Here is a 19,316-nt window from a genome sequence, read left to right as displayed (position 1 = left end):
CAGTGTGCCTTCACGATGGGCCACGTCATACCGGAAAACAGTCATGGCGGACACGAAGTCCTCTGTGATTGTAGTTTTGTTGCTTCTAACAGTATTTGCGTGCGGTTTGTATTTCAGGCATTATGGATTATTTTACTCTACCTTCCTGGCTTTCGCTGTTGTATGCTTGTTCCTGCAAGCGAGGAGGTTGCGGGCAAGTAACGGACTGGCAAACCGCAGCGTGTGTGTCTTGGTGTTGGGAGATATTGGACGAAGTCCTCGCATGCAGTACCATGTCGTGTCCCTCAGCAAACACGGATACAACGTTTCATTTGTTGGCTTCCTTGGTAAATTATTGAAGTCCTCTTTAGCTATCAGTGCTGAAATGTACACGTGCTGTACAGATAGCCAGATCCATTCCTCTGACGCTAACTAACTAGCCTGAAGTCGTGTGAACTGGGATTATGAGAGAAGCTGTCACTTGGAAGACAATGAGCACACTTAGTCCCTGACTCTATAGCTAACATTAGCTATGCTTTGGAATCCCTCTTTGCATTTATTATGAAATACAATTATAATACTTTCCGTGTACCATCAGTGATGCCATGCTCTTGCTTGTCAATATGGAAGGCGAATCATATTTTCGTAATATGACTACGATTTGGCTTGATAAAGATGTACACATTTTAATCTACATCTGAAAGTGTATATTTACTTTCAGGCACAAAGCCCCACCAAGATGTTCTTGGAAATGAGAGAATAAAGATTATCCCAATTTCAGAACTGACAGGGCTTACAGGTAACTACAAAGAATTCCCGAAATGTTCCCATGTACACAGATCTATTTTTATTTTTACTCTGAAACTGGAAAATATGCTTGAATTTGCTGATGAAAGGAAATGGTATTTATTATGTCTTTTGCTGTTTGCAGCTGGCCCAAAAATCCTCAGATATGTCACCAAAGTGATTTTACAATCACTGCAACTTTTGTATGTGCTGCTGAAGATCGATGCTCCCTCTTATGTTCTCATGCAGGTAATAATTGTGTCTGAAAATAGTCACGGTGTGGAAATGAGCCCATCACCCTAGTTCTGGGGTGTCAGCCTGCAGCCCTGGAGGGTAGCAGTCTCTATGGGTTTTTGTGGTTTCTTTCAGCAGTTATTTAAGCATTGGAGTTCACAAACCTTGTTTTCAATCAATGGCTTAAATGACTCTTTGGTGCTGAAATACATTGAAAATGATCCTCACAGACTCACTAATTTTCTAATTCCAAGCCCAAGCTTAACTGTCCTTATTACTTTCTACTCTAGAACCCCCCTGGTTTGCCCGGTATTGCAGTGACGTGGTTGGTGTGTTTGTTACGAGGCAGCAAGTTCATCATAGACTGGCACAACTACGGCTACACCATCATGGCACTGACTCATGGAGAGAAGCATCCCATCGTCCGGGTTGCCAAATGGTCAGTACATCCGCATTACCTCTCATTGTTGCCGATGCAGTGATATATCTAGGAGAATTCGGGTTTTAAAATAGGGTTAAGACAGACTGTGAAGTATTTGGGCCAAATTGGAACTTAGTCATGTAAGCAAATGCTTCATTCAGGTTTGGCACCAAAGCATTGTTACATCACAGTCCGTCTTAACCACTGGACTGTATAGACAGTTGATAGAATCCTGTGGTCCCTTTTTGAAAAACCCTGTCAGGAATGCACAAGAGACTCTAGTCATTATAATTCTCTCTTGGCCAGGTACGAGAAGTTCTTCGGCGTTTTTTCTCATCACAACCTCTGTGTCACTAACGCCATGAAGGAAGACCTGCGGAGAAACTGGAGCATAAAGTGAGCCTCCAAACTCAATTTTCCAAATCGGCATTCCTGTTATTGCATTAACATGGAGATAACTAAATTATCAACACCTTTTATGCATGACAATTTCTAACGTTTTAAAATGTTAAATCACTAAACAGATAAACACTGAGGAATCTTCCGGAGTTATCTGGAGTTCGTGTGCGACGTATGACGCATCCCTGTTCCTCTTCTTACAGGGCAACAACACTGTACGACAAGCCCCCCCTGATGTTTAGGGAGGCCCCTTTGGAGGCCCGGCACGGTCTCTTTATGAAAATGAGGGATCTCTATTCTCCGTTTAAACCACCGTAGGTCAACGTTCTGCTCATCTGGGGTCAGTGTCTGAGCAGCACATGTGGGATATGATGCCCCCCAGTCTGAGAGGTGACACTGCGGTGATGGTTGTGTCCCTGCACAGGGAGGAGGCTCACGGCGAAGGGGTGGAGAGGACGGCATTCACAAAGCGGGACGGGGGCACGGGCACCGTCACCCTCGCTGACGGACGCCCCGCCCTGCTGCTGAGCAGCACCAGCTGGACCGGTCAGTACCGCACCCCCCCCCTTCCCCCTCTGAGATCACGGGGGGGTCCCAGAATATATCAGTGCTGGTGGGCTGTCTGGTGCCTGAGAGTGTGTAAGAATTTCAGCTTGCGAGAAGTTAACCTCTTCAAAGTGTCCAATCAAAATGTGATTTCATTGAAATACTGAGTGCTATACAAGTACACCACACAAAATGTGGGTCTGGGATTAAAAAATTAATAATTATGGATAAAAAAATTTAACAGAAACACATGCAGAATAATGTATGTTACAAATAATGTAATACATTGAAACAGTTGTATGTGAAACATTTCACATGATGTTAAGTAAGCATAATGTATTTTTTTTGTTCTTTCTTTTTCTCGCTTTACAGAAGATGAGGATTTCTCCATTCTGCTGAAAGCATTGGAAGGTAATGACTGTTCGTGTTTCTGTTGTAACTCAGGAACTGTGTAAGAATGCCACAGTTATAAGATAGATCTAAATAACTGAACAGTGTTTTGCTGTAGTAAAGTCATGGCAAACTATGACCTGGATCAACATGTCCTTTAGTTTTGACTTGCAAGCATTGCAAGTGTTAGTACAAACACGTTTGTGCAGTCACTGAAATTATGGTGAGTTGAGCAGTCACTGAAATTAAGCTGCCAAACCACAATATAATTTTGTGAAGGAAAAAACAACACCTGTATGCATTTATTTGTATGTCAAAATCAAGGAAATATGGCCCGCTTTTTAGCAGTGGACCAGGACCAGGTGAAATAATCAAGCCGCCATTTAGTTGAGAGGTTCTCATGGTTAACCGCCTGCGTTCATTGCTCCTTTTGACCAGCGTTCTCTTTACAGAATATGAGGAGTTCGTCGAGGGCGGGGCCTCATTGCCTCCTCTGGTCTGCGTCATCACAGGTACGCTGTCACAGTTCTGTGATGTGTTCTGTCTGACTGCTGGAAGACCACATTCAGAACAGGAAGTGATATAAAGTCAGAGTCATCTTTATTCACAAGTGAAACGTGTCCCATTAGCAAGACTAGTGATTCCTATGAGCAAATTGCATTTAATTCTTGTTTTTTCTCTCTGTACTGTAGGTAAAGGCCCACAGAAGGAGCACTACAGAGCACTGATTGACACACTGCAGCTCAAACATGTACAGATCTGCACACCTTGGCTGGAAGCTGAGGATTATCCCATCCTTCTCGGTAAGTGTATACAGTGTATACAGTAAATGTATATCTCTCAAAAAAGAGAGAAACCTTGTTATACTAATAAGTGAGTGTTTATTGCTGCTTGAAAAAGGCAGAAGAAAATGCAGGTATAAGCTGAGTCACTATGCAGTCAGTTTTTTTATCATTTCAAGGTACTTTTTAAGTAATCATCAAAACCAATAAGATTAAAATTAAAATGAAATCTTGAGCATTGACAGGCAGGCATATGTTTGGGCGATGCCTTTTTTATTTTTTTATTTTTATTTTTTTAACCTCCCCTCACATTTCCACATCTGATGCTACCAGGATCGGCTGATCTTGGAGTCTGCCTGCACAAGTCCTCCAGTGGCCTGGATCTGCCGATGAAGGTGGTGGACATGTTTGGCTGCTGCTTGCCAGTCTGTGCCATACACTTCCAATGGTGAGCTTGGGTGCATGGAGAAACACGACCTCCAGGGGGGTGTGTTGTGCCGTTCATTTTACAAGCCTGCTCTTGTGTGGGGTTTATCATTTTTTTTGCATTATGAATTAACATTTAAATGGCGGGGTCTCAGAGATTTTGTCTCCACTTTTAAACTTTGATTGAATCTTGTCAGCTTGGCCTTCTTGGCCATATTCTGTGGTCAGTCAGCAAAGCCAAAGCATTTGAAGCATTTCAACCCTAGGAAGAATTAAGCAATCACTCGGTCCTGTCCTCAGTTTGCATGAGCTGGTGAAACATGAAGAGAACGGGCTGATATTCAAGGACTCCCAGGAGCTAGCTGAACAGCTGAAGGTAGGAGATAAAGCTTCTTCTGTCATTAAAAAATGTACAAAAACACCTAAACAGGGGAAGGCCAGGATTCACATAAGTTCTGCATCTGAAGTTTAACGGTGTCTTACTATAGAATACCAAACTCCACAAGTGTTTTAGACCATTACATGCATTGCCATTGACTGTTTGTTGTCATAATAACCAAGTTCCTGGCCAACTGTGTTTGACCGAGAGGTAGCAATTACTCTGTAGTCCTTGAAAAGACACAGAGATTAAATGTTCTGAAGAAATTGTCCTCAGTCCTCTGCAGGAGAAATCAGACCTTGTAGATCCATTCCAATTCAAATAATTGGTCTTGTATATGATCTCGTGAATTTTAGTGATGTTAAAGTAATGTTATCGTCATGCATGTATTTGTAATATATTGCCTCTAGTCCTTATTCGCAAGGGTAAATTCCCTATTTAGATTTACAGTAGGACATGTTCTTATCCAGAGCAATGTACAAGAGTGCATACACAAAGGCAGAGAGCAGAAATGAGTCATAGTGTCATAACCTGTAGTCACTGTAAACTGTCAGTAGTTTTAAGGGTAAGAAAGTTCCGTTTCCTGTTGTTTCTCTACCAGACACTTCTGTCAGAGTTCCCGGGAACAGAGGGGAGGCTGGCTCGCTTTCGGAGGAACCTGAGGACCAATGAGCAGCTGCGATGGGACGAGAGCTGGGATAGAACTGTCCTCCCTCTGCTGGCCGCTGACGCCAGCTGACCAAAGACCCCCCCCTCCCCAAGTCAAGTGAAATTGGGTCAATCAAAAACAGCTGAACTAAAATAATATTGCCCTTGAAAGTGAAATGTGCACTTAAAAAGCAAATGGGGGCAGGTTTCACAGGACATTAAAACCCAGGAAAAGCATTTAGTTGACCAACATCTGTAAAGCGCCCTTGCAGGAGCCATTGACTTGGCACACATTTTGTATGCCCAACTTAATTTGTTCCATGGTGGTTCTTTTTGTGTACGTTTTTTTTCCAGAAAATGATCCCCAGAAAGATGCCCTATCTAATGGACATTTCTGCAGTGAAGCTTTCTGTTTTCACAGATAGCAACCTTGGGTGTCCATTTTCGTACATTCCACACAGAAATTGAAACTTGAATATATGTATGTCAATACACTAGAACTGTTCATGTAAATACTTTATTATAAAGCATTGTGTTGCATAAACATTATGCATTTATAAATGCAGTTTTATTATCTCAATGGAAGTGGTCCTGTTGTAAGGGAAGACTGGCTTGACAGGACCACTGATGACCTGTTGCTTGATTCCAGCACTTTCTGTAGATGAAACAAAGAGAGACAACAGGTTCCAGTTAGTCTGTCGTCTCTTAACTTCAGTCTGAGAGAAAGGGACCGTTTGGCACTAACCGAGTTGTGTCTTGAAGCAGCTGTAGGTGTCTGGATTTCGTATGGTGGAGGAAATGTAGATGTTTGCACAGCTGCCCCCCTGGACTGTGCAATTCAAAATCTTGTACAGTAGCCCCACCAGACAGCCAATGACAACAGGGTCATACACCACGTCTGTGCCAAAACAAAAAAACGGACTTCATTTTAACGCATTTATTCATTGCACAAATACATTGTTATCACTAAGGGCAAAGTGAGCTAGGGGTGAGATTGACTGGTGAATGTTCTGCAAAGGTGCGAACGACAGGTGAAGTCCATCTAATCTGGCTGTGGACTACTATTCCCATCAGCACTTCTGTGTAATATTGCAGTATTTCTCAGCAATCGCAGACCCAATCTGCTGTCTAAAAAAAGAGACTCCCCATGAACTGCAAAAAGAGCACATGCAGAACACTGTCCCGTTTGCCGACGCACCTGAAGCGATGACCGTGTCGAAACGAAGTTCCCGCAGCCGATCCTCCGTGACGGTGGCCCAGTCCAGCTCCTCCACTGTAACACTCGCGTGGGGGCCGCTGCTGACCGACAGGCCGTTCAGCCGCACATTATTGCGCAGCTGCTTCAGCACGCTGGGGTGGCAGTCACTGAACATGTACCGGTGCGGGGCACAGGACCGACACACGGCGATGCCCGTCAGCCCCACCCCGCTACCCAGTTCAAGCACATTCCTGGGGGGGTGGGGGGAGAGACGTTACAAACATATGCATAGCTGCCAAATGTATCTTTAAACTGCATGTGCCTCCATGTTCAATTGATACATTTTTGTGTTATTCAAATATTCCAAAAAAAGTTATAATTTCATAAGAACATAATCATGAAAATACATCCCAGACAGACAAGCAAACACTGGAACCAGACTGCCTTGTTCTGCTCTTTTGCGAGAAATTCCAGTGAAACCGATACCTACCTGTCTGCAAAGACTTGCGGGTTCTCCAGGGCCCACTCTGCCAGGTAGAGCGCCGCTTCCCACGTCACCAGCCCTGTGGTTCCCTCGGAAACGACGGCCATGCTTTCCGAAAGACTGACAGCATCTCCGGAGGGCTAAAGAGAGAAATAAGTCGCGGTGAGCAGCGTAGTTTTGTAAAATGTAAACAATTGTGTAGATTGAAGGTGACACTAAAGATAAAACTGGAGGGTTTAGAAGTGCAAGCATTACAGATGTGAGTTTTGTACCAGTAAGTAGCTTTTGTAGCACACCGATTTTTCTTCCGCACCCAAAACTTCCCCTAAAGCATCGTAGAGTTCATCCAGTGGTTCGGTAGTTGTGGCTTCATGCTAAAGAGGGTAATCACCATTAATATCTTCAAATAAATTAAATGTTTTAGTACTGAGTAGCCTCTGATGTGTGTTATAACCAATTATATTCTCACTAAAATAAAAACGCATTCTTGAACAAGTTACTCACCCTTTTAATCAATTCGGAGAGGAAGAGTCGCCTGTACTTGACAGATGGGGGAGTCTTTCGACATATTGAATGAAGAAACGTCTGCGAAAGACATGATACGATTTGAGGCCGTTTCACGCAACACACAATAATGCATACATTTTATTGGTTAAACAGGCAGTTCTGACAGTTCTGCTCGATATAATGAAACGAGATACCACTACCTTGTTCAGAATTTCAAGGATAATGTCAGAAGATTCGTCACACTGTAATTTCATTTCAAGGGTCTAGGAAACAAAGCACAAGATTTAAGATATCGTTCACAAAATCGACAGCTTACGGCCCACTACATTTTTTTAAACTACAGTTAGCATTTTTAATCAATTTTCACTAGTAAAAATCCAGAACTTTATGTACTACTAGTTAGCCTACTTACATTCCATGGAAACGAAGACAATCGACACATTGCGAAGAAGGAAACTTGGAAAGTAAATATCATATCTCTAACGCTCTTCCTGTCATCCTCGCCAATTTTATCATTTATAATATTCATGATTTAAAATAAAAATGTATTTAATTCATCTGTAATTAAATAATTTACGATGCGATTAAAGCTAGACGCTGCACGCCAAAACAATGTATGGCTACAATCACAGCCATGTGTTCCATTTTGTTCTCCCATAAACACTTCTGCTTCCTGGTGTTTCATGGTAAATGTAGTTTATTTTTTCGATGCAACCCAATTATGTTCCTGACGGGCTCCAGTTCAGGAAATTTCGTTTCCACCCATTCACTGTACTAATTAAGCTCTTGTTGTAACCCACAGTGGTGGAACCACATATACCCATTTTAAACTAACATGGGTGGGGGTACCCGATAACAGTCCATGATTAGTGGCTGTATTGTGCAGCCCAATATCATTGGGCTGGCTTTCAAGATGAATGTTTTACAGACACCCATCAATTCACATCATTAACGTGTATGAATAGACCTAAAATATTGAACTCAGCAAGCAGGATGATCAGTAGAAGGTAAGTGATTGCTAGAAATCTTTCTAGTAGTGTAGAATTCAAAGTACACTCAGGAAAATATGTGTACCACCAACAAAAGTAAACCTTACATTTGGATGCCAACATACTCTTTCCTTTCCATACTGTGAGTTGTGCCATTACACTATTCAGTTAGTGGCTAGCCGAGTCCACTTTGTAAAGGGCTACACCCATGTCTTATCAGCTGCTGCAACCAACAACTCAAAAAAGGTCAGGCAGAAGTGTATTAGGAAGTTGTTGCTCAGAGACGTTAGCCGGAAATTGTTGCTGAAAGACTTGATATCAGACTGCACATATAGCCTGGGTGACAGTGATTGCAAATGTGTTCTTTTTGTTGAGAGAAATCATTTTGGGTTGCAGAGTCCTGAATTAACTGACTAAACATTCTTTTTCACAACGGCAGGGGTGCACCGTTATCTGTATCCTTATGCTGGCTCTTGGCCAGCCCGCCCTTTTATTGCAATGTCATAGGCAGAGGTGGTCTTCAATGCTTTGCATCTTCGCACTGTGTTATTACCACTAACAGCACAGAAGAGAACACTGTGGGTAAGTACTTGTCTATCACAACAATGTTTTCTTTAAGCTAAGGTATTTATTCAATACTGTATAAATTCAGTTCAATGTGCCATTAATGTGGGGGATAATCTCAGAAGGACAAAGCAATGTGTTTTAACAACAAGAAAATGACACAGTACACCTCATGCCTATACAGCAGAGGTTGACACTTATTCGGTAAGATTAGTCTTGAAAAGATTATGAATAATCATGCAGATTGGAAGGCAGTGCAGCACAACATGGAACTGGGCATGCAACTCTGAGGTTCTATGTTCGATTCCTTGGTGTGGATGATGTTGAACCATTGAGCAAGGTATGCTACTAACTTGAATTGCTTCAACAATTATCCAGTTGTATAAATTGATTGTGTATGGAAAATAATGTAGCGCTAAGCAGTGTAATCGCTTTGGAGTGTTTGCTAAATGCCTAGACTAAATGCGATATAAAAATACCTAACATACCCATCTAATTTTGGTTGCGTCTCAAACCAGGTTACAAGAAAAACGAAAACCAGGGTCTCTCAACGTCGGAACGGAAGTTATTCATTCTAAAAAATATGCTTGGCGGAATAGTTTCAGTGACGAACCGCGACTTAAAAATGGCCTACAGTGATGTCGGTAGCTAGCTATGTTAGCTTAACTGATGGCTAGCTACGTGGGTAATTATTATTTCGCGATATACATTTGGGCTAATATGAGTGCTGGATTGCTTTGGTAGTGTCATATTAAGTCAAGACTGGAACTAGCTAACAATGAAATGATCAGTGGTAAGGTTAACATGTTTGTTCCACGCTAAAATGCAGTACGTTTAGTCTAGTTTGTAGTGAATGAGACGGAATAGCTAGTTAGCTGGGTAATGTTAGAAAACTTATGACCTCCTTGCTTTTGCAATTTTGCTAGTTGAAAAATTAGACTGCCTACAACTATCTTGTTACGAACAGCTAACGTTAGGTAACTTAACTAATGTTGGTTGTTGGGAACTAACTAACGACGAGGAAGCATAATATAATTGAGCACTGTACACAGCTAGAAAAATCAATTTTTGTTTTCCCCCGGGGCCTGTGGTTTCCATAGAAACGCTTGCAGGGTTCAATATTTGAAGGACAAGAGGACACTTTGGGCTTAGTTTAATAACTTCACTGGGGAGCTCGCAGCGCATGTGACATCCGAGACGAACTAAATGATTATATGTATGATTTCTCTATTTGGAAAATATATGACATACTATTCTGCTTTTGTGAATGCACTCCTTACAGGAGTATCCATGGAATTGTTTGTTATATATTCGTCCACATTGACTTTTGTTAACTTTGAGAATAGACATTTCTGAATGTAGGCAAGCTATCCTTCTAATGTGGCAATATATTGGGCTGACAGAGCTGATTAAAACAACAAAGCAAAAATTGTGGACATCTTTTTATTTTAACTCAATACTACTTTTGCATCATATGTGGTACTAAGTGTGTATTGTAATGAGTAATGTATTATATTGTGTAGTTATAAAATAATTTCCTCTCCTTGCAGGTTTTTTTTATTACAGTATCATCCAGTGTGATCTGTGACCTGGCGCCATGGTGCTGAAGATTTTCTTTCCCCGGTGCTGCAACATGGCGGACAGCGGCCTCCTCATTGGCCACTGGCTCCCGGGTCAGGACTCGGCCGTGGTCCTGGCCGTTGTCCACTACCCTTTCATCCCAGGACAGGTGAAGAGGTACCTCAGCCAGTTGCAGAATGAGAGCCGGGTGGAGCTGGCTGTGCTGGGCTCCTGGAGTATGCCAAAGGAGGGCCAGGAGGGGATGGAGAGCTTCCTGAGGGACCTGAGCACAATCTTCCCCCGCGGCCGCTGGCTGCAGCTCAGCCGGGAGATGGGCAAGAGAGGCTTCACCTGTCAGGTGGTCCACAGGGATGGCGAGCTACCCAGAGGGGAAGGCGAAAACTGCAAAGGCGATAATGGAGACGGGGGAGGGGTCATCTTCATCCACTATGACCAGCGCAAGGTGATGCTGTCCCAGCTCCACCCACTCGAGGGAGGGGATGGGGGCGTGGCCACTGTGATGGGAGCGGAGCCATCGGAGCTTCGCCTGGTTTTCTCGACGGTGGCGCAGAGCCAGCCGCTCTTCCTCACAGACAAGTACGATGACGGGCCCCTGAAGCTGACGCACTGGCAGTCGGAGGGCCGGGAGGCCAGCATCATCGTGGAGTTAGCCAAGCAGGCCTCCGTCCCGCTCTGCCTCCTGCTCACCTGGCTGCTCTCGCTCTGGACCTGGCTCTGCAGTTCCAGGTGAGACACGTCTGCGGAAAGGGACTCATCCGAACACTGCCCAGACCACAGTGTGGATTATAAAACAGCCTTCCTGAATATTGTACTATTACACTGCCACTGTAACACTGTGGATTATTTCACTAGCTTCAGCATAGCGCATTATTACACAGGAAACTTTCAGAGTTAAATCAACACTGATAGAGTACATTTGATCCATCCTGCAATCCAACAAGAGTTAGATGAAAAATAATTATTTCATTCTGTACGCTGCCCCCATAGCACAGTTTATTATAACTGCCAGTCTCAGCAGTGTATTTTTAAATGAATGTTATTGCACAGCACTCAGAGCACAGTTTATTGATACGCTGCTTGCTTCAACATTGTTTATTTTAATGCCGGTTTCAACAATTTTACACCTGAAAGTGTAATAGGAACATTTCGTTCTTTTGCGTTCTTTCTTAAAAAATGCACCTCGGCTGGTTGCATATGGTACATCTGTATGTATATATGATAAATATATTTAATTTCATGTAGACTCTTGCTGTATTTTTAAAGAGAGCTGCCTTTGTAAATCATATTTGTGCTTTCCTTACTTTTTGAAACACCCCCCCACCCCGCACAGGCTTCTGAACCTACCGCCGGTGCGTCTTGTGTCCAGTAAATTGTCCACCTGTGTGCAGTTGAGCTACAGAACGGAGCACCTTCAGACTGTGAGCTCCCCCAAGAGAGCTCTGGGCCACGCAGAATTCATGAGGTGCGGGCTTTTGGGTCAGGGGTCCTCCGTGCTCTGAATTCACAACTGAAGCACGTAGGATTCAGTTAGTCCTTACGCCTGTAGGCACTATTCAGTTCTGTTTAATTACACATTAATGGCATTACGTTTGGAAGATGTTTTTGTCCTAGGACCGTGATGGCACACAACACAAAGTGCAAATAACCAGGATAATTACAGGCACCAGTCCAGAGTACATTGCATTACATTTATTTGGCTGGCGCTTTTATACAAAGCGACATACAATAAGTGCATACCAAAGGTCATTGGAACAACTACAAAACACAGGTCTGATACAGTAGAAAGTAACACTGGAAGTATTATCAGACTCAGGCACTCTACAGGCAAGTCAAATAAGATATTATATGCACAATTGTTTTTATATAATGTAATTTTTTTTTGTTTTGTTATTTTATGTCACACTGTATGCTACATAGGTACTTTTCGCAATTATGTTTTTTTCCTTTTTGTTTACTTCTCTGATTAGTGTATTGATTCACACTTACATTTTTATTCTCATTGCAAATTGCTGCTTTTACATAGTTTTTGAAAATTTTCCTGCTTTTTACCTGCCAAGGGACTACAGATGAAATTGGGGCAGTTTCTAACTGTCCATTGTCCCTTTCAAACAAATAAATAAATAAATACACAAACTTCAACGGACTAGTCAGTATTACACTAAAAACACAAGCAGTTTGAATGTAATAGATGAAGAAAGGGGAAAGTGTTGAATTGTATCTGTGTTTGTAGCCTGTAGCAGAGCAGTGAATTGTGGACCTTCTCTTTCCCTGCAGGAAAGCCAACATCTTTGTGTCTTTCTTTGTGGACGTGGCTCTGGGACTGCTCCTCATCTCCTGGCTGTATCGGGAAAACCGAATTAGCCGCCTCGCTAACACACTCGTGCCAGTGGCTGATGTGAGTGTCAGCCTGTGTACTCTCAATGCCAGTGGCAACGTGTATGTATAGTCACCGCAGTGTTGGTTGACTCGTTCTCCTGTGTTGCAGCGTGTTGCCAAGGAGCTACAGGAGCTACTGCAGTGGCTGATGGGAGCTCCGGCTGGATTTAAGATGAACCGGGCTCTGGACGAAGTCCTTGGCCGGTTCTTCCTCTACCACATCCATCTGTGGATCAGTGAGTGTGCTGTGCAGTGGCAAAGATTCTATAGCTTAACCAGATAGTTATCTTCTGCTTTCACACTGCTGAAACAAGTTGAAATGCATGCATAAACACACACACACACACCTGTATACATGCATCCACTAGTAACCCCCCAGGATGGATAAAGGGATTGCTTTAAAACTCAGCTGTACCGTGCTTGTACCCCACTTAGGTTACATCCACCTGATGTCTCCCTTCATTGAGAGTCTCCTTTGGTACATGGGTCTCTGTGCGTGCTTGGGGTTGACCTTTGCCCTATCTGTGCTGTCAGACATTGTGGCCCTGCTCACCTTCCACATTTACTGCTTCTATGTCTACGGAGCCAGGTGAGTGATTATTCTCGACAGGGGTTATCACATAATCCCATGCGCAGTTTTGCCTGTCAAGTCTCTTGCATGTTTGTTCAATGTGTTCTATCCTGCTGAGCTAGCCTCTGCCACCAGGGGGCGCCATTTTGGCTCAAGCCATTTGTTCACTGCCCTCTAACTTTGTCTTTTACAGAACTGTGCTATTGCACATGACCGAGTGGGCTATCGGGTACATTGTTTACATTGGTTGTGTCTAATCATGATGGGAAGTAGTTGTGTTGCCATCGTGCCACATTTCACAGACCTTTGTTCTTAGTTCTCCTCACGGCTTTGTTTATGAAAAGTGACCATATGCCAGGTCAAACTCATTTTACTCTAGGAATGTTCTCTTTTTTTACACTATCTGCTCGGATCTGCTTGACAGCCTAATCCTTTCTAAATGTAAATTACACATCATATTTTAATTATGCGATGGGGCCATTCATTATTCAAGAATCATTTTTCTGCAGTGTATTTTTGGATGCATTCATTCATTAGTTTTGTAGTGGGAGCACATTTGAACAGCTAATGAAGTAATCTGACAAATTGGTGAAAATCCAGCCCTCTGGGGATGGAGAATATTGTCTGAACTGGAGACGGTCGTTCCCCCCCCCCCCCCCCCCCCCCCTGGCTGGGCTGAAGACTGATTTCAGCAGTCTGGACTAAGACTGGCGCAGAAAGTTTCACAGACATTTGAGTGACTCTAAGGCCCACTCCAGACGATTAGTAGAGTAGACCTTCTGAGCTCAGGTTATGGGTTCAAGCCTCTGGCTGGACTGGTCTTAAGAGACACCACCCCTACCCATGCTCTTGGGAATGAAGGCGTAATATGGTGGCTTTCATAAATATATAAATAATCTTTAATTACAGACAGTGTTTTTACTGCAGTCACTTGTCAATTATAGCTTTGCTGATGACAAACCATTCATGGTACAGGAAAAGGTGTTACAAAAAATAATCAGAGAAAATCAGCCAAATGTCGAAAGATTGCTTTTGCAGCAACATCGGGGAAAAAAAAATTTGAAAAAGCATAATGCCTTTACGTGGGTGTGCCCGTTGTTTTCACTGCGGTGAAAATAGGCCATTTGATATGGGGAACCTTCAGTTTGCTATCAAGATCAGGAACTTCCTAGACAATGGGCTGCAATGCAAATTAAATGGCCTCAGGCTAGGAACAGACGCTAAGATAAAAGCCATTTTTCCAACAGTTGAGACCTTCATCTATAGAATCACAGGTGTTCCCTTCCAGCTTTGAGGTTGCACGTACTCAGAAACCCAGAGCGATAAACAGCGAGGCGATTATACACTTCCTCTCTTTTGGATCTTGCACCATATGGGTGTGAGTGGCATGCCAATTTCTCAGTTCACCCATGCACCCTCTTTGGCAGGTCACCCATGCTATTTACTTAACTGAAATGTGAGTGATCATGGCACCGATTGAGTGACGATGGTATTAATATTTATTGAACATATTTACTAACACTAATTAATGGCTGTACGGAACTCTGTCATGTACATTTACTCATTGTGGCATGAAAAATAGATGATATCCGTCACATATCAAACACCTGTCATGTATGCAGGGCCCTCAGAATTTCCTTCATAGAAAATGAATGAGAAATAATTTTGAAACAAATTGTTTAGGGAACTGACGTGGCAGTGTCAGCTCACGCTATTGGGTGAACCCTGAGTGACAGGTGTGCCCATGTGCCCTCTCACAGGCTGTACTGTCTGAAGATCTACGGGCTGTCCTCTCTCTGGCGGCTCTTCAGGGGGAAGAAGTGGAACGTCCTGCGCCAGCGCGTGGACTCCTGCTCCTACGACCTGGACCAGGTGAGCCTCACACCTGGCACTGATTGACAGTACAGTCCCCCCCCGTGGCTGTTCAGGACCGCGGTTGGCCGCCCCTGAGCATTGTGAGCCCGTTAGCCTATGACTGGAAAAAAGGCCAAGCTTAAAAAGGTCTGTTTGTATCTTTCAGCTGTTCATTGGAACGTTGCTCTTCACCATCCTGCTGTTCCTGCTGCCCACGACCGCTCTGTACTACCTCGTTTTTACCCTGGTGAGTCTGCCCGGCTGCTTAGGGGAGTTTAAAGGGAAACTTCTGGGGGATGCTTTCAGATCACAGAAACAAAGGGATGATATTGTATGATACTGTATGATATTTTATATGCTTTTCCATAAGCACATGGGGTATTTTCTTTCCATTCTGGACTCAACATACCATCTGCTGTGCAGGACTGGAAATGACTCTCTTCCTGTAATGTCTTTTGGATTTAAGTGACTAGGGTTGACTGTCAGTGTTGATTAGTGAGTCTTCATAGACCATGTAATGTGTGGAGCTCTGGGGTGCTGTGTTGTGATGTGCTGTCAATCGCCGATTATTATAAGCCAATCAGAAGGCTTTGAATCTCACAGGCGGGAAATAAATGACATGAGTGCTGGTGAGTCACAGAGAACTCAATTTCCCCCAAACATTTTTTGGGGTTCATGAAGAAGCCTCACTTTCCCATCACCACTTGCAAAGCTTGTGGCACTGTTATTGAAGGCGCCTTCGTCTTTTGGGCTCTAGCTCCGCCTGGTGGTGGTCCTGTTCCAGGGGTTGATTCACCTGAGTGTGGACTTCATCAACTCCTTTCCCCTGTTCGCCATGGGCCTGCGGCTGTGCCGGTCCTACAGGCTGGCCGGTGAGTGACGTTTGCGCAACGCTGCTACAACGGTAGCAGATCCCGTTCAACACCTCATATGCCACCTGTAGTCATTCTTGTCAGCTTTGGTAAATTTGAATTGTATACCCGTGGTCTCCCTCCCGCTCGGCTAAGAACGTTGGTGTCACCCTGGCTACCCACGTTCATATCAAATAGCTTGCACTGGCAGACCGGTCTATGAATGGCACCGTCCCACCCTATCTTTAGACAATGATTACACTGTACATTCCAACCTGAGCTAGCCAGTCAGCCTGTCCCGTCTCTTCAAGCACCTGTCTCGTCTCTGTCCTTGGCCCCTGATGGCGGACAGGCAGGTTCACAGGCGTTTAAAAATGTGACTTTTTGGTTTGGACCTGGTTGGTCCACGCTAACTTCCCAGCTCTTTCTCTGCATCTCTCCCTGCAGAGGGCGTTAAATTCCGGGTGCTGTGTGAGGAACCTGGCAAACCCCTGCACCTACTGATGGAGGTACACCATCCGCCTTACCACACACTGGAGCCAGTACACCCCACAGAAGGGACCATTTACTACAATAATAGTCATCATCATCATCATTTTATCGTAATTGTTTGAGTTCACATCCCTGTAGTAATTAGGCAGGTATTCTAATGGGTGTTACTGGAAATGGTAAACATGACCGTATATGGTATATTAGGTTTCGTGCTGATGCTCAGGGTGCACATTGAGCACCTTCCTTAATACATACGGGGAAGTGAACCCACAGCCCTCTGGTTGTGAGTGCAGTTCCTTAAACACTACACTGTGTGTGCCCCTTATAAAAAGTGTGTGTTGTATGGGCAAGGGTAGTGATGGAGATCAACCTTTTTCACTCTTTCTCTCTGTTTCCCCCTCTCTTTCTTGCCTACTTTCATTTTCTCTTATACTCATTTCATGTTTTTATCTCGCTGTTCTTGTGTCATACTCTCACTCCCTCATACTCTCTCTATAAATCTTTCTTTCCTCCCTCTTCTCTCTCCCTCTGTCTCTTTCTTTTGCCCCTCTCTCTTGTCTGCAGATTAACCCCCTGCAGTATGGCTCTGTGCTGCAGTGGTACAGAACTCCCACCTATAACTGCTACCCCAAGGACTCCTGGGCGGCCCTGTGCAAGAAGCTGTTTGTGGGGGAGCTGGTGTACCCCTGGAGGCAGAAGGGCACTAAGACGGACTGAGTCCAGCGGGGGGCGCCACTGAGCCATGCATGGAGAAAGTTAAGTTGAGCTCACCATTCATGAAGCTGAGCATTTAGGGAAGGAGTGGTGTTGGGTCTGGTCATTTCTTTTGGCATCCGACCGCTCGTGGAGTTGAAACCAGCACTGTGAAAACACCCAGCACTTGCAGCAGCACAACGGAAAGCTGCCTGAGATTTCTCTCTTTTTTGAAGTGAAATGAGAATCTTCCTTTTCTCACACAGGGATACGTAGCTCAGGACTGCACTGATTCAAGCTGGTACACTGTCTTATATGTCTTGACAAGTTCTTAATATTTATATAAATGTATAGTAAGTATATAGTCCAAAATATACAGAGTACATACTTTGATGTCTCGGAATATATAGCATATTATAGAAAATGATGTGTATTATATTGGGAGTAATGAAGTAATTCAAATTTAGGTTGTATATTTTGGCACTTTTAAAGTGTATTCCTTAGATTTTTAATGTTGAGTTTTAATCTGTGTGGATTATTCATTTGATGTAGTGTGATCTGATTTTAATCTTTAAATAATTTGCCTAATATTATTAAACTGCTAATAACGAGTCTTACTCTCCCAATGTCTTAAATGTCCAGGGGAGATTTTTAATGTAATTGGTCAAAGTATTTTATGTAATAGTTGATGCGTCCAGCATTTATTTGCGTTTTGTTGTAATGTATGTCTGTTTTTTCTATGCCAATAAGGAGATTGTACTTTCAAATAAAAATACGTTTTTGTGCCAAACTTGAACATTCAGTCGAATGTAAGCATTGTCATCCAGGACAAATCACCCTTCGTTCCAGTCAAGTGGTCTGAATGTGAAAACAGCAGTGGTCCAGTCGCAGACGAGCTCTCCAGAATTGCTCATTGTAACGTAAAACACTGACAGACTCACTTCTGTGCAAGCGAGGGAAATCGCAGGAAAGGCCACATGCTGTGTTGTACTCTCATGAGTCATTGCTGCAACCATTAGGAGAGCTGCGCATAGGTCAGTTCTGCTGCCAATTATATACTATTCAGTCATTGCAAATTGATTTGTTACGGGGCGAATGACTCTTGAGAATTATTATGTTTTCCTTTGATGCTTACTTTCTCTGTGGTGCGTGTTCACGTGCGTGAGTGTGTGTGTGTGTGTGTGTGTGAGAGAGAGAGAGACTTGGCAGCTTGATTGAATGATTGCTGGGAAGCCTTACATTCTCTTAAACTGACCAAATCCAATGAATTGATGAGAGTTTATTACACTATGATGTTATGAGATATTATGGTCCATCGTCTGCCTTGTTACTGACCCTACTTTGGATGAATTACATTTGTTTTTGTCTTGGATCCATTTGCTGTAAAGCTCTGCTATTTTTCCTTAATTTTTGTGATGGCTTAATAAATTTTCTCGTGATTAAAAACCATTCCTGGCCGCTTCATCAAAATCTCTGTGATGTCATTGTCTGAACCTCAGTTCAGTAAAGCAGCCACGCGATGTCCATGTGTGCAAGCGTGTGCATGTTTGTGTGTGCGCGCGTGTTTTCGCGTGTGTGTAGTGTGTGCGTGTGTGTGGCAGAGCGAGGTTACTGTAGGTTTAATATGAGATGTACAGGTAAGTAGCCGCACTGAGGCTGTCAGCAGAGAATGTGACCCGACAGGCTAGGTGGTGATGAAACCTGGGAAGGACACAACAAAGAAGGACCCCGTCAACCAAAATGCATCAGTGTGAACAACAAAAAGCATGCGTGTTAATCTTTTATTTATTTAGGATTGCTGGGCTTCCAGTTGTTTTCTCTGACACAAGAAAGCTACATGATGCTGGACTGGGGGGGTTCAGCTGGTTGATCTGATCATTAATTCAATCCGTTATTCTGGTAAGCAAAATCATTAAGCAGTCATGGATTCACAAAACATATTCATACGAAATATACTCACACTCAACAATGACAAGCAAAAAAAAAAAGCTGTTGAACTAGACTGTGGCAATGTCCACAGAGCAGCTGACTCAACCTCTTTCCTCAAAGCAGCTGCGGATTTGATTCCTTGCTGTGGTATTTCTGTACTACGATCCCATCTCTGTCTGGAGCCCGCGCCGTTTTTCACATCTGAGTACAGAAGAATGAGGGCATGCTCTCTGCTCT

General features: G+C 43.5%; 3 protein-coding genes across 5 annotated transcripts; 2 read left to right on the top strand and 1 right to left on the bottom strand.

The window, feature by feature from the left end:
• The first annotated feature begins 1 nt into the window (after position 1).
• On the top strand, positions 2–5,570 carry alg1 (ALG1 chitobiosyldiphosphodolichol beta-mannosyltransferase). The gene is made up of 13 exons (XM_064314661.1): positions 2–326; positions 701–778; positions 911–1,014; positions 1,290–1,438; positions 1,727–1,816; positions 2,023–2,133; positions 2,244–2,365; positions 2,738–2,776; positions 3,208–3,267; positions 3,448–3,558; positions 3,871–3,985; positions 4,264–4,339; positions 4,944–5,570. Exons 1-13 carry the CDS (start codon positions 44–46, stop codon positions 5,079–5,081), a joined length of 1,476 nt encoding a protein of 491 aa, XP_064170731.1. The 5' UTR covers positions 2–43; the 3' UTR covers positions 5,082–5,570.
• On the bottom strand, positions 5,489–7,848 carry eef2kmt (eukaryotic elongation factor 2 lysine methyltransferase). Its single transcript, XM_064314662.1, has 8 exons — positions 7,592–7,848; positions 7,380–7,442; positions 7,177–7,257; positions 6,945–7,046; positions 6,679–6,812; positions 6,189–6,439; positions 5,736–5,888; positions 5,489–5,645 (listed from the first exon to the last, which is right to left on the bottom strand). The coding sequence occupies exons 1-8, from the start codon at positions 7,706–7,708 to the stop codon at positions 5,545–5,547; spliced, it is 1,002 nt and encodes a 333-aa protein (XP_064170732.1). The 5' UTR covers positions 7,709–7,848; the 3' UTR covers positions 5,489–5,544.
• A 754-nt stretch (positions 7,849–8,602) lies between these two features.
• On the top strand, positions 8,603–18,599 carry pigq (phosphatidylinositol glycan anchor biosynthesis, class Q). 3 transcript variants are annotated; one of them, XM_064314659.1, is made up of 11 exons: positions 8,603–8,750; positions 10,283–11,039; positions 11,644–11,775; positions 12,588–12,708; positions 12,799–12,925; positions 13,125–13,278; positions 15,021–15,132; positions 15,281–15,361; positions 15,872–15,986; positions 16,413–16,474; positions 17,022–18,599. In XM_064314659.1, exons 2-11 carry the CDS (start codon positions 10,330–10,332, stop codon positions 17,172–17,174), a joined length of 1,767 nt encoding a protein of 588 aa, XP_064170729.1. In that variant the 5' UTR covers positions 8,603–8,750; positions 10,283–10,329; the 3' UTR covers positions 17,175–18,599. The 3 variants fall into 3 exon arrangements, with proteins under 3 accessions (XP_064170729.1, XP_064170728.1, XP_064170730.1); XM_064314658.1 differs by lacking the exon at positions 8,603–8,750 and adding an exon at positions 9,317–9,525; XM_064314660.1 differs by lacking the exon at positions 8,603–8,750 and adding an exon at positions 9,361–9,417.
• The last annotated feature ends 717 nt before the right edge of the window (positions 18,600–19,316 follow it).

This window comes from Anguilla rostrata, chromosome 17 (genome assembly GCF_018555375.3).
Source record: "Anguilla rostrata isolate EN2019 chromosome 17, ASM1855537v3, whole genome shotgun sequence".
Taxonomy (NCBI): Eukaryota; Metazoa; Chordata; class Actinopteri; order Anguilliformes; family Anguillidae; genus Anguilla; species Anguilla rostrata.
This window is presented reverse-complemented; position numbering and strand designations above follow the sequence as displayed.

What these genes read in the sequence shown, in the direction of transcription:
- alg1 (XM_064314661.1), top strand. Translation starts at nt 44, where the DNA reads ATGGCGGACACGAAGTCCTCTGTGATTGTAGTTTTGTTGCTTCTAACA. An exon ending in GAGCAGCACCAGCTGGACCG is followed by an intron (nt 2,366 to 2,737) that starts GTCAGTACCGCA and finishes CTCGCTTTACAG; the next exon opens with AAGATGAGGATTTCTCCATT. An exon ending in AGCTAGCTGAACAGCTGAAG is followed by an intron (nt 4,340 to 4,943) that starts GTAGGAGATAAA and finishes TTTCTCTACCAG; the next exon opens with ACACTTCTGTCAGAGTTCCC.
- eef2kmt (XM_064314662.1), bottom strand. Translation starts at nt 7,708, where the DNA reads ATGAATATTATAAATGATAAAATTGGCGAGGATGACAGGAAGAGCGTT. An exon ending in TGTCTTCGTTTCCATGGAAT is followed by an intron (nt 7,443 to 7,591) that starts GTAAGTAGGCTA and finishes TTTGTTTCCTAG; the next exon opens with ACCCTTGAAATGAAATTACA. An exon ending in CTGCTTCAAGACACAACTCG is followed by an intron (nt 5,646 to 5,735) that starts GTTAGTGCCAAA and finishes TTTCATCTACAG; the next exon opens with AAAGTGCTGGAATCAAGCAA.
- pigq (XM_064314659.1), top strand. Translation starts at nt 10,330, where the DNA reads ATGGTGCTGAAGATTTTCTTTCCCCGGTGCTGCAACATGGCGGACAGC. An exon ending in GGCCACGCAGAATTCATGAG is followed by an intron (nt 11,776 to 12,587) that starts GTGCGGGCTTTT and finishes CTTTCCCTGCAG; the next exon opens with GAAAGCCAACATCTTTGTGT. An exon ending in CACTCGTGCCAGTGGCTGAT is followed by an intron (nt 12,709 to 12,798) that starts GTGAGTGTCAGC and finishes CCTGTGTTGCAG; the next exon opens with CGTGTTGCCAAGGAGCTACA.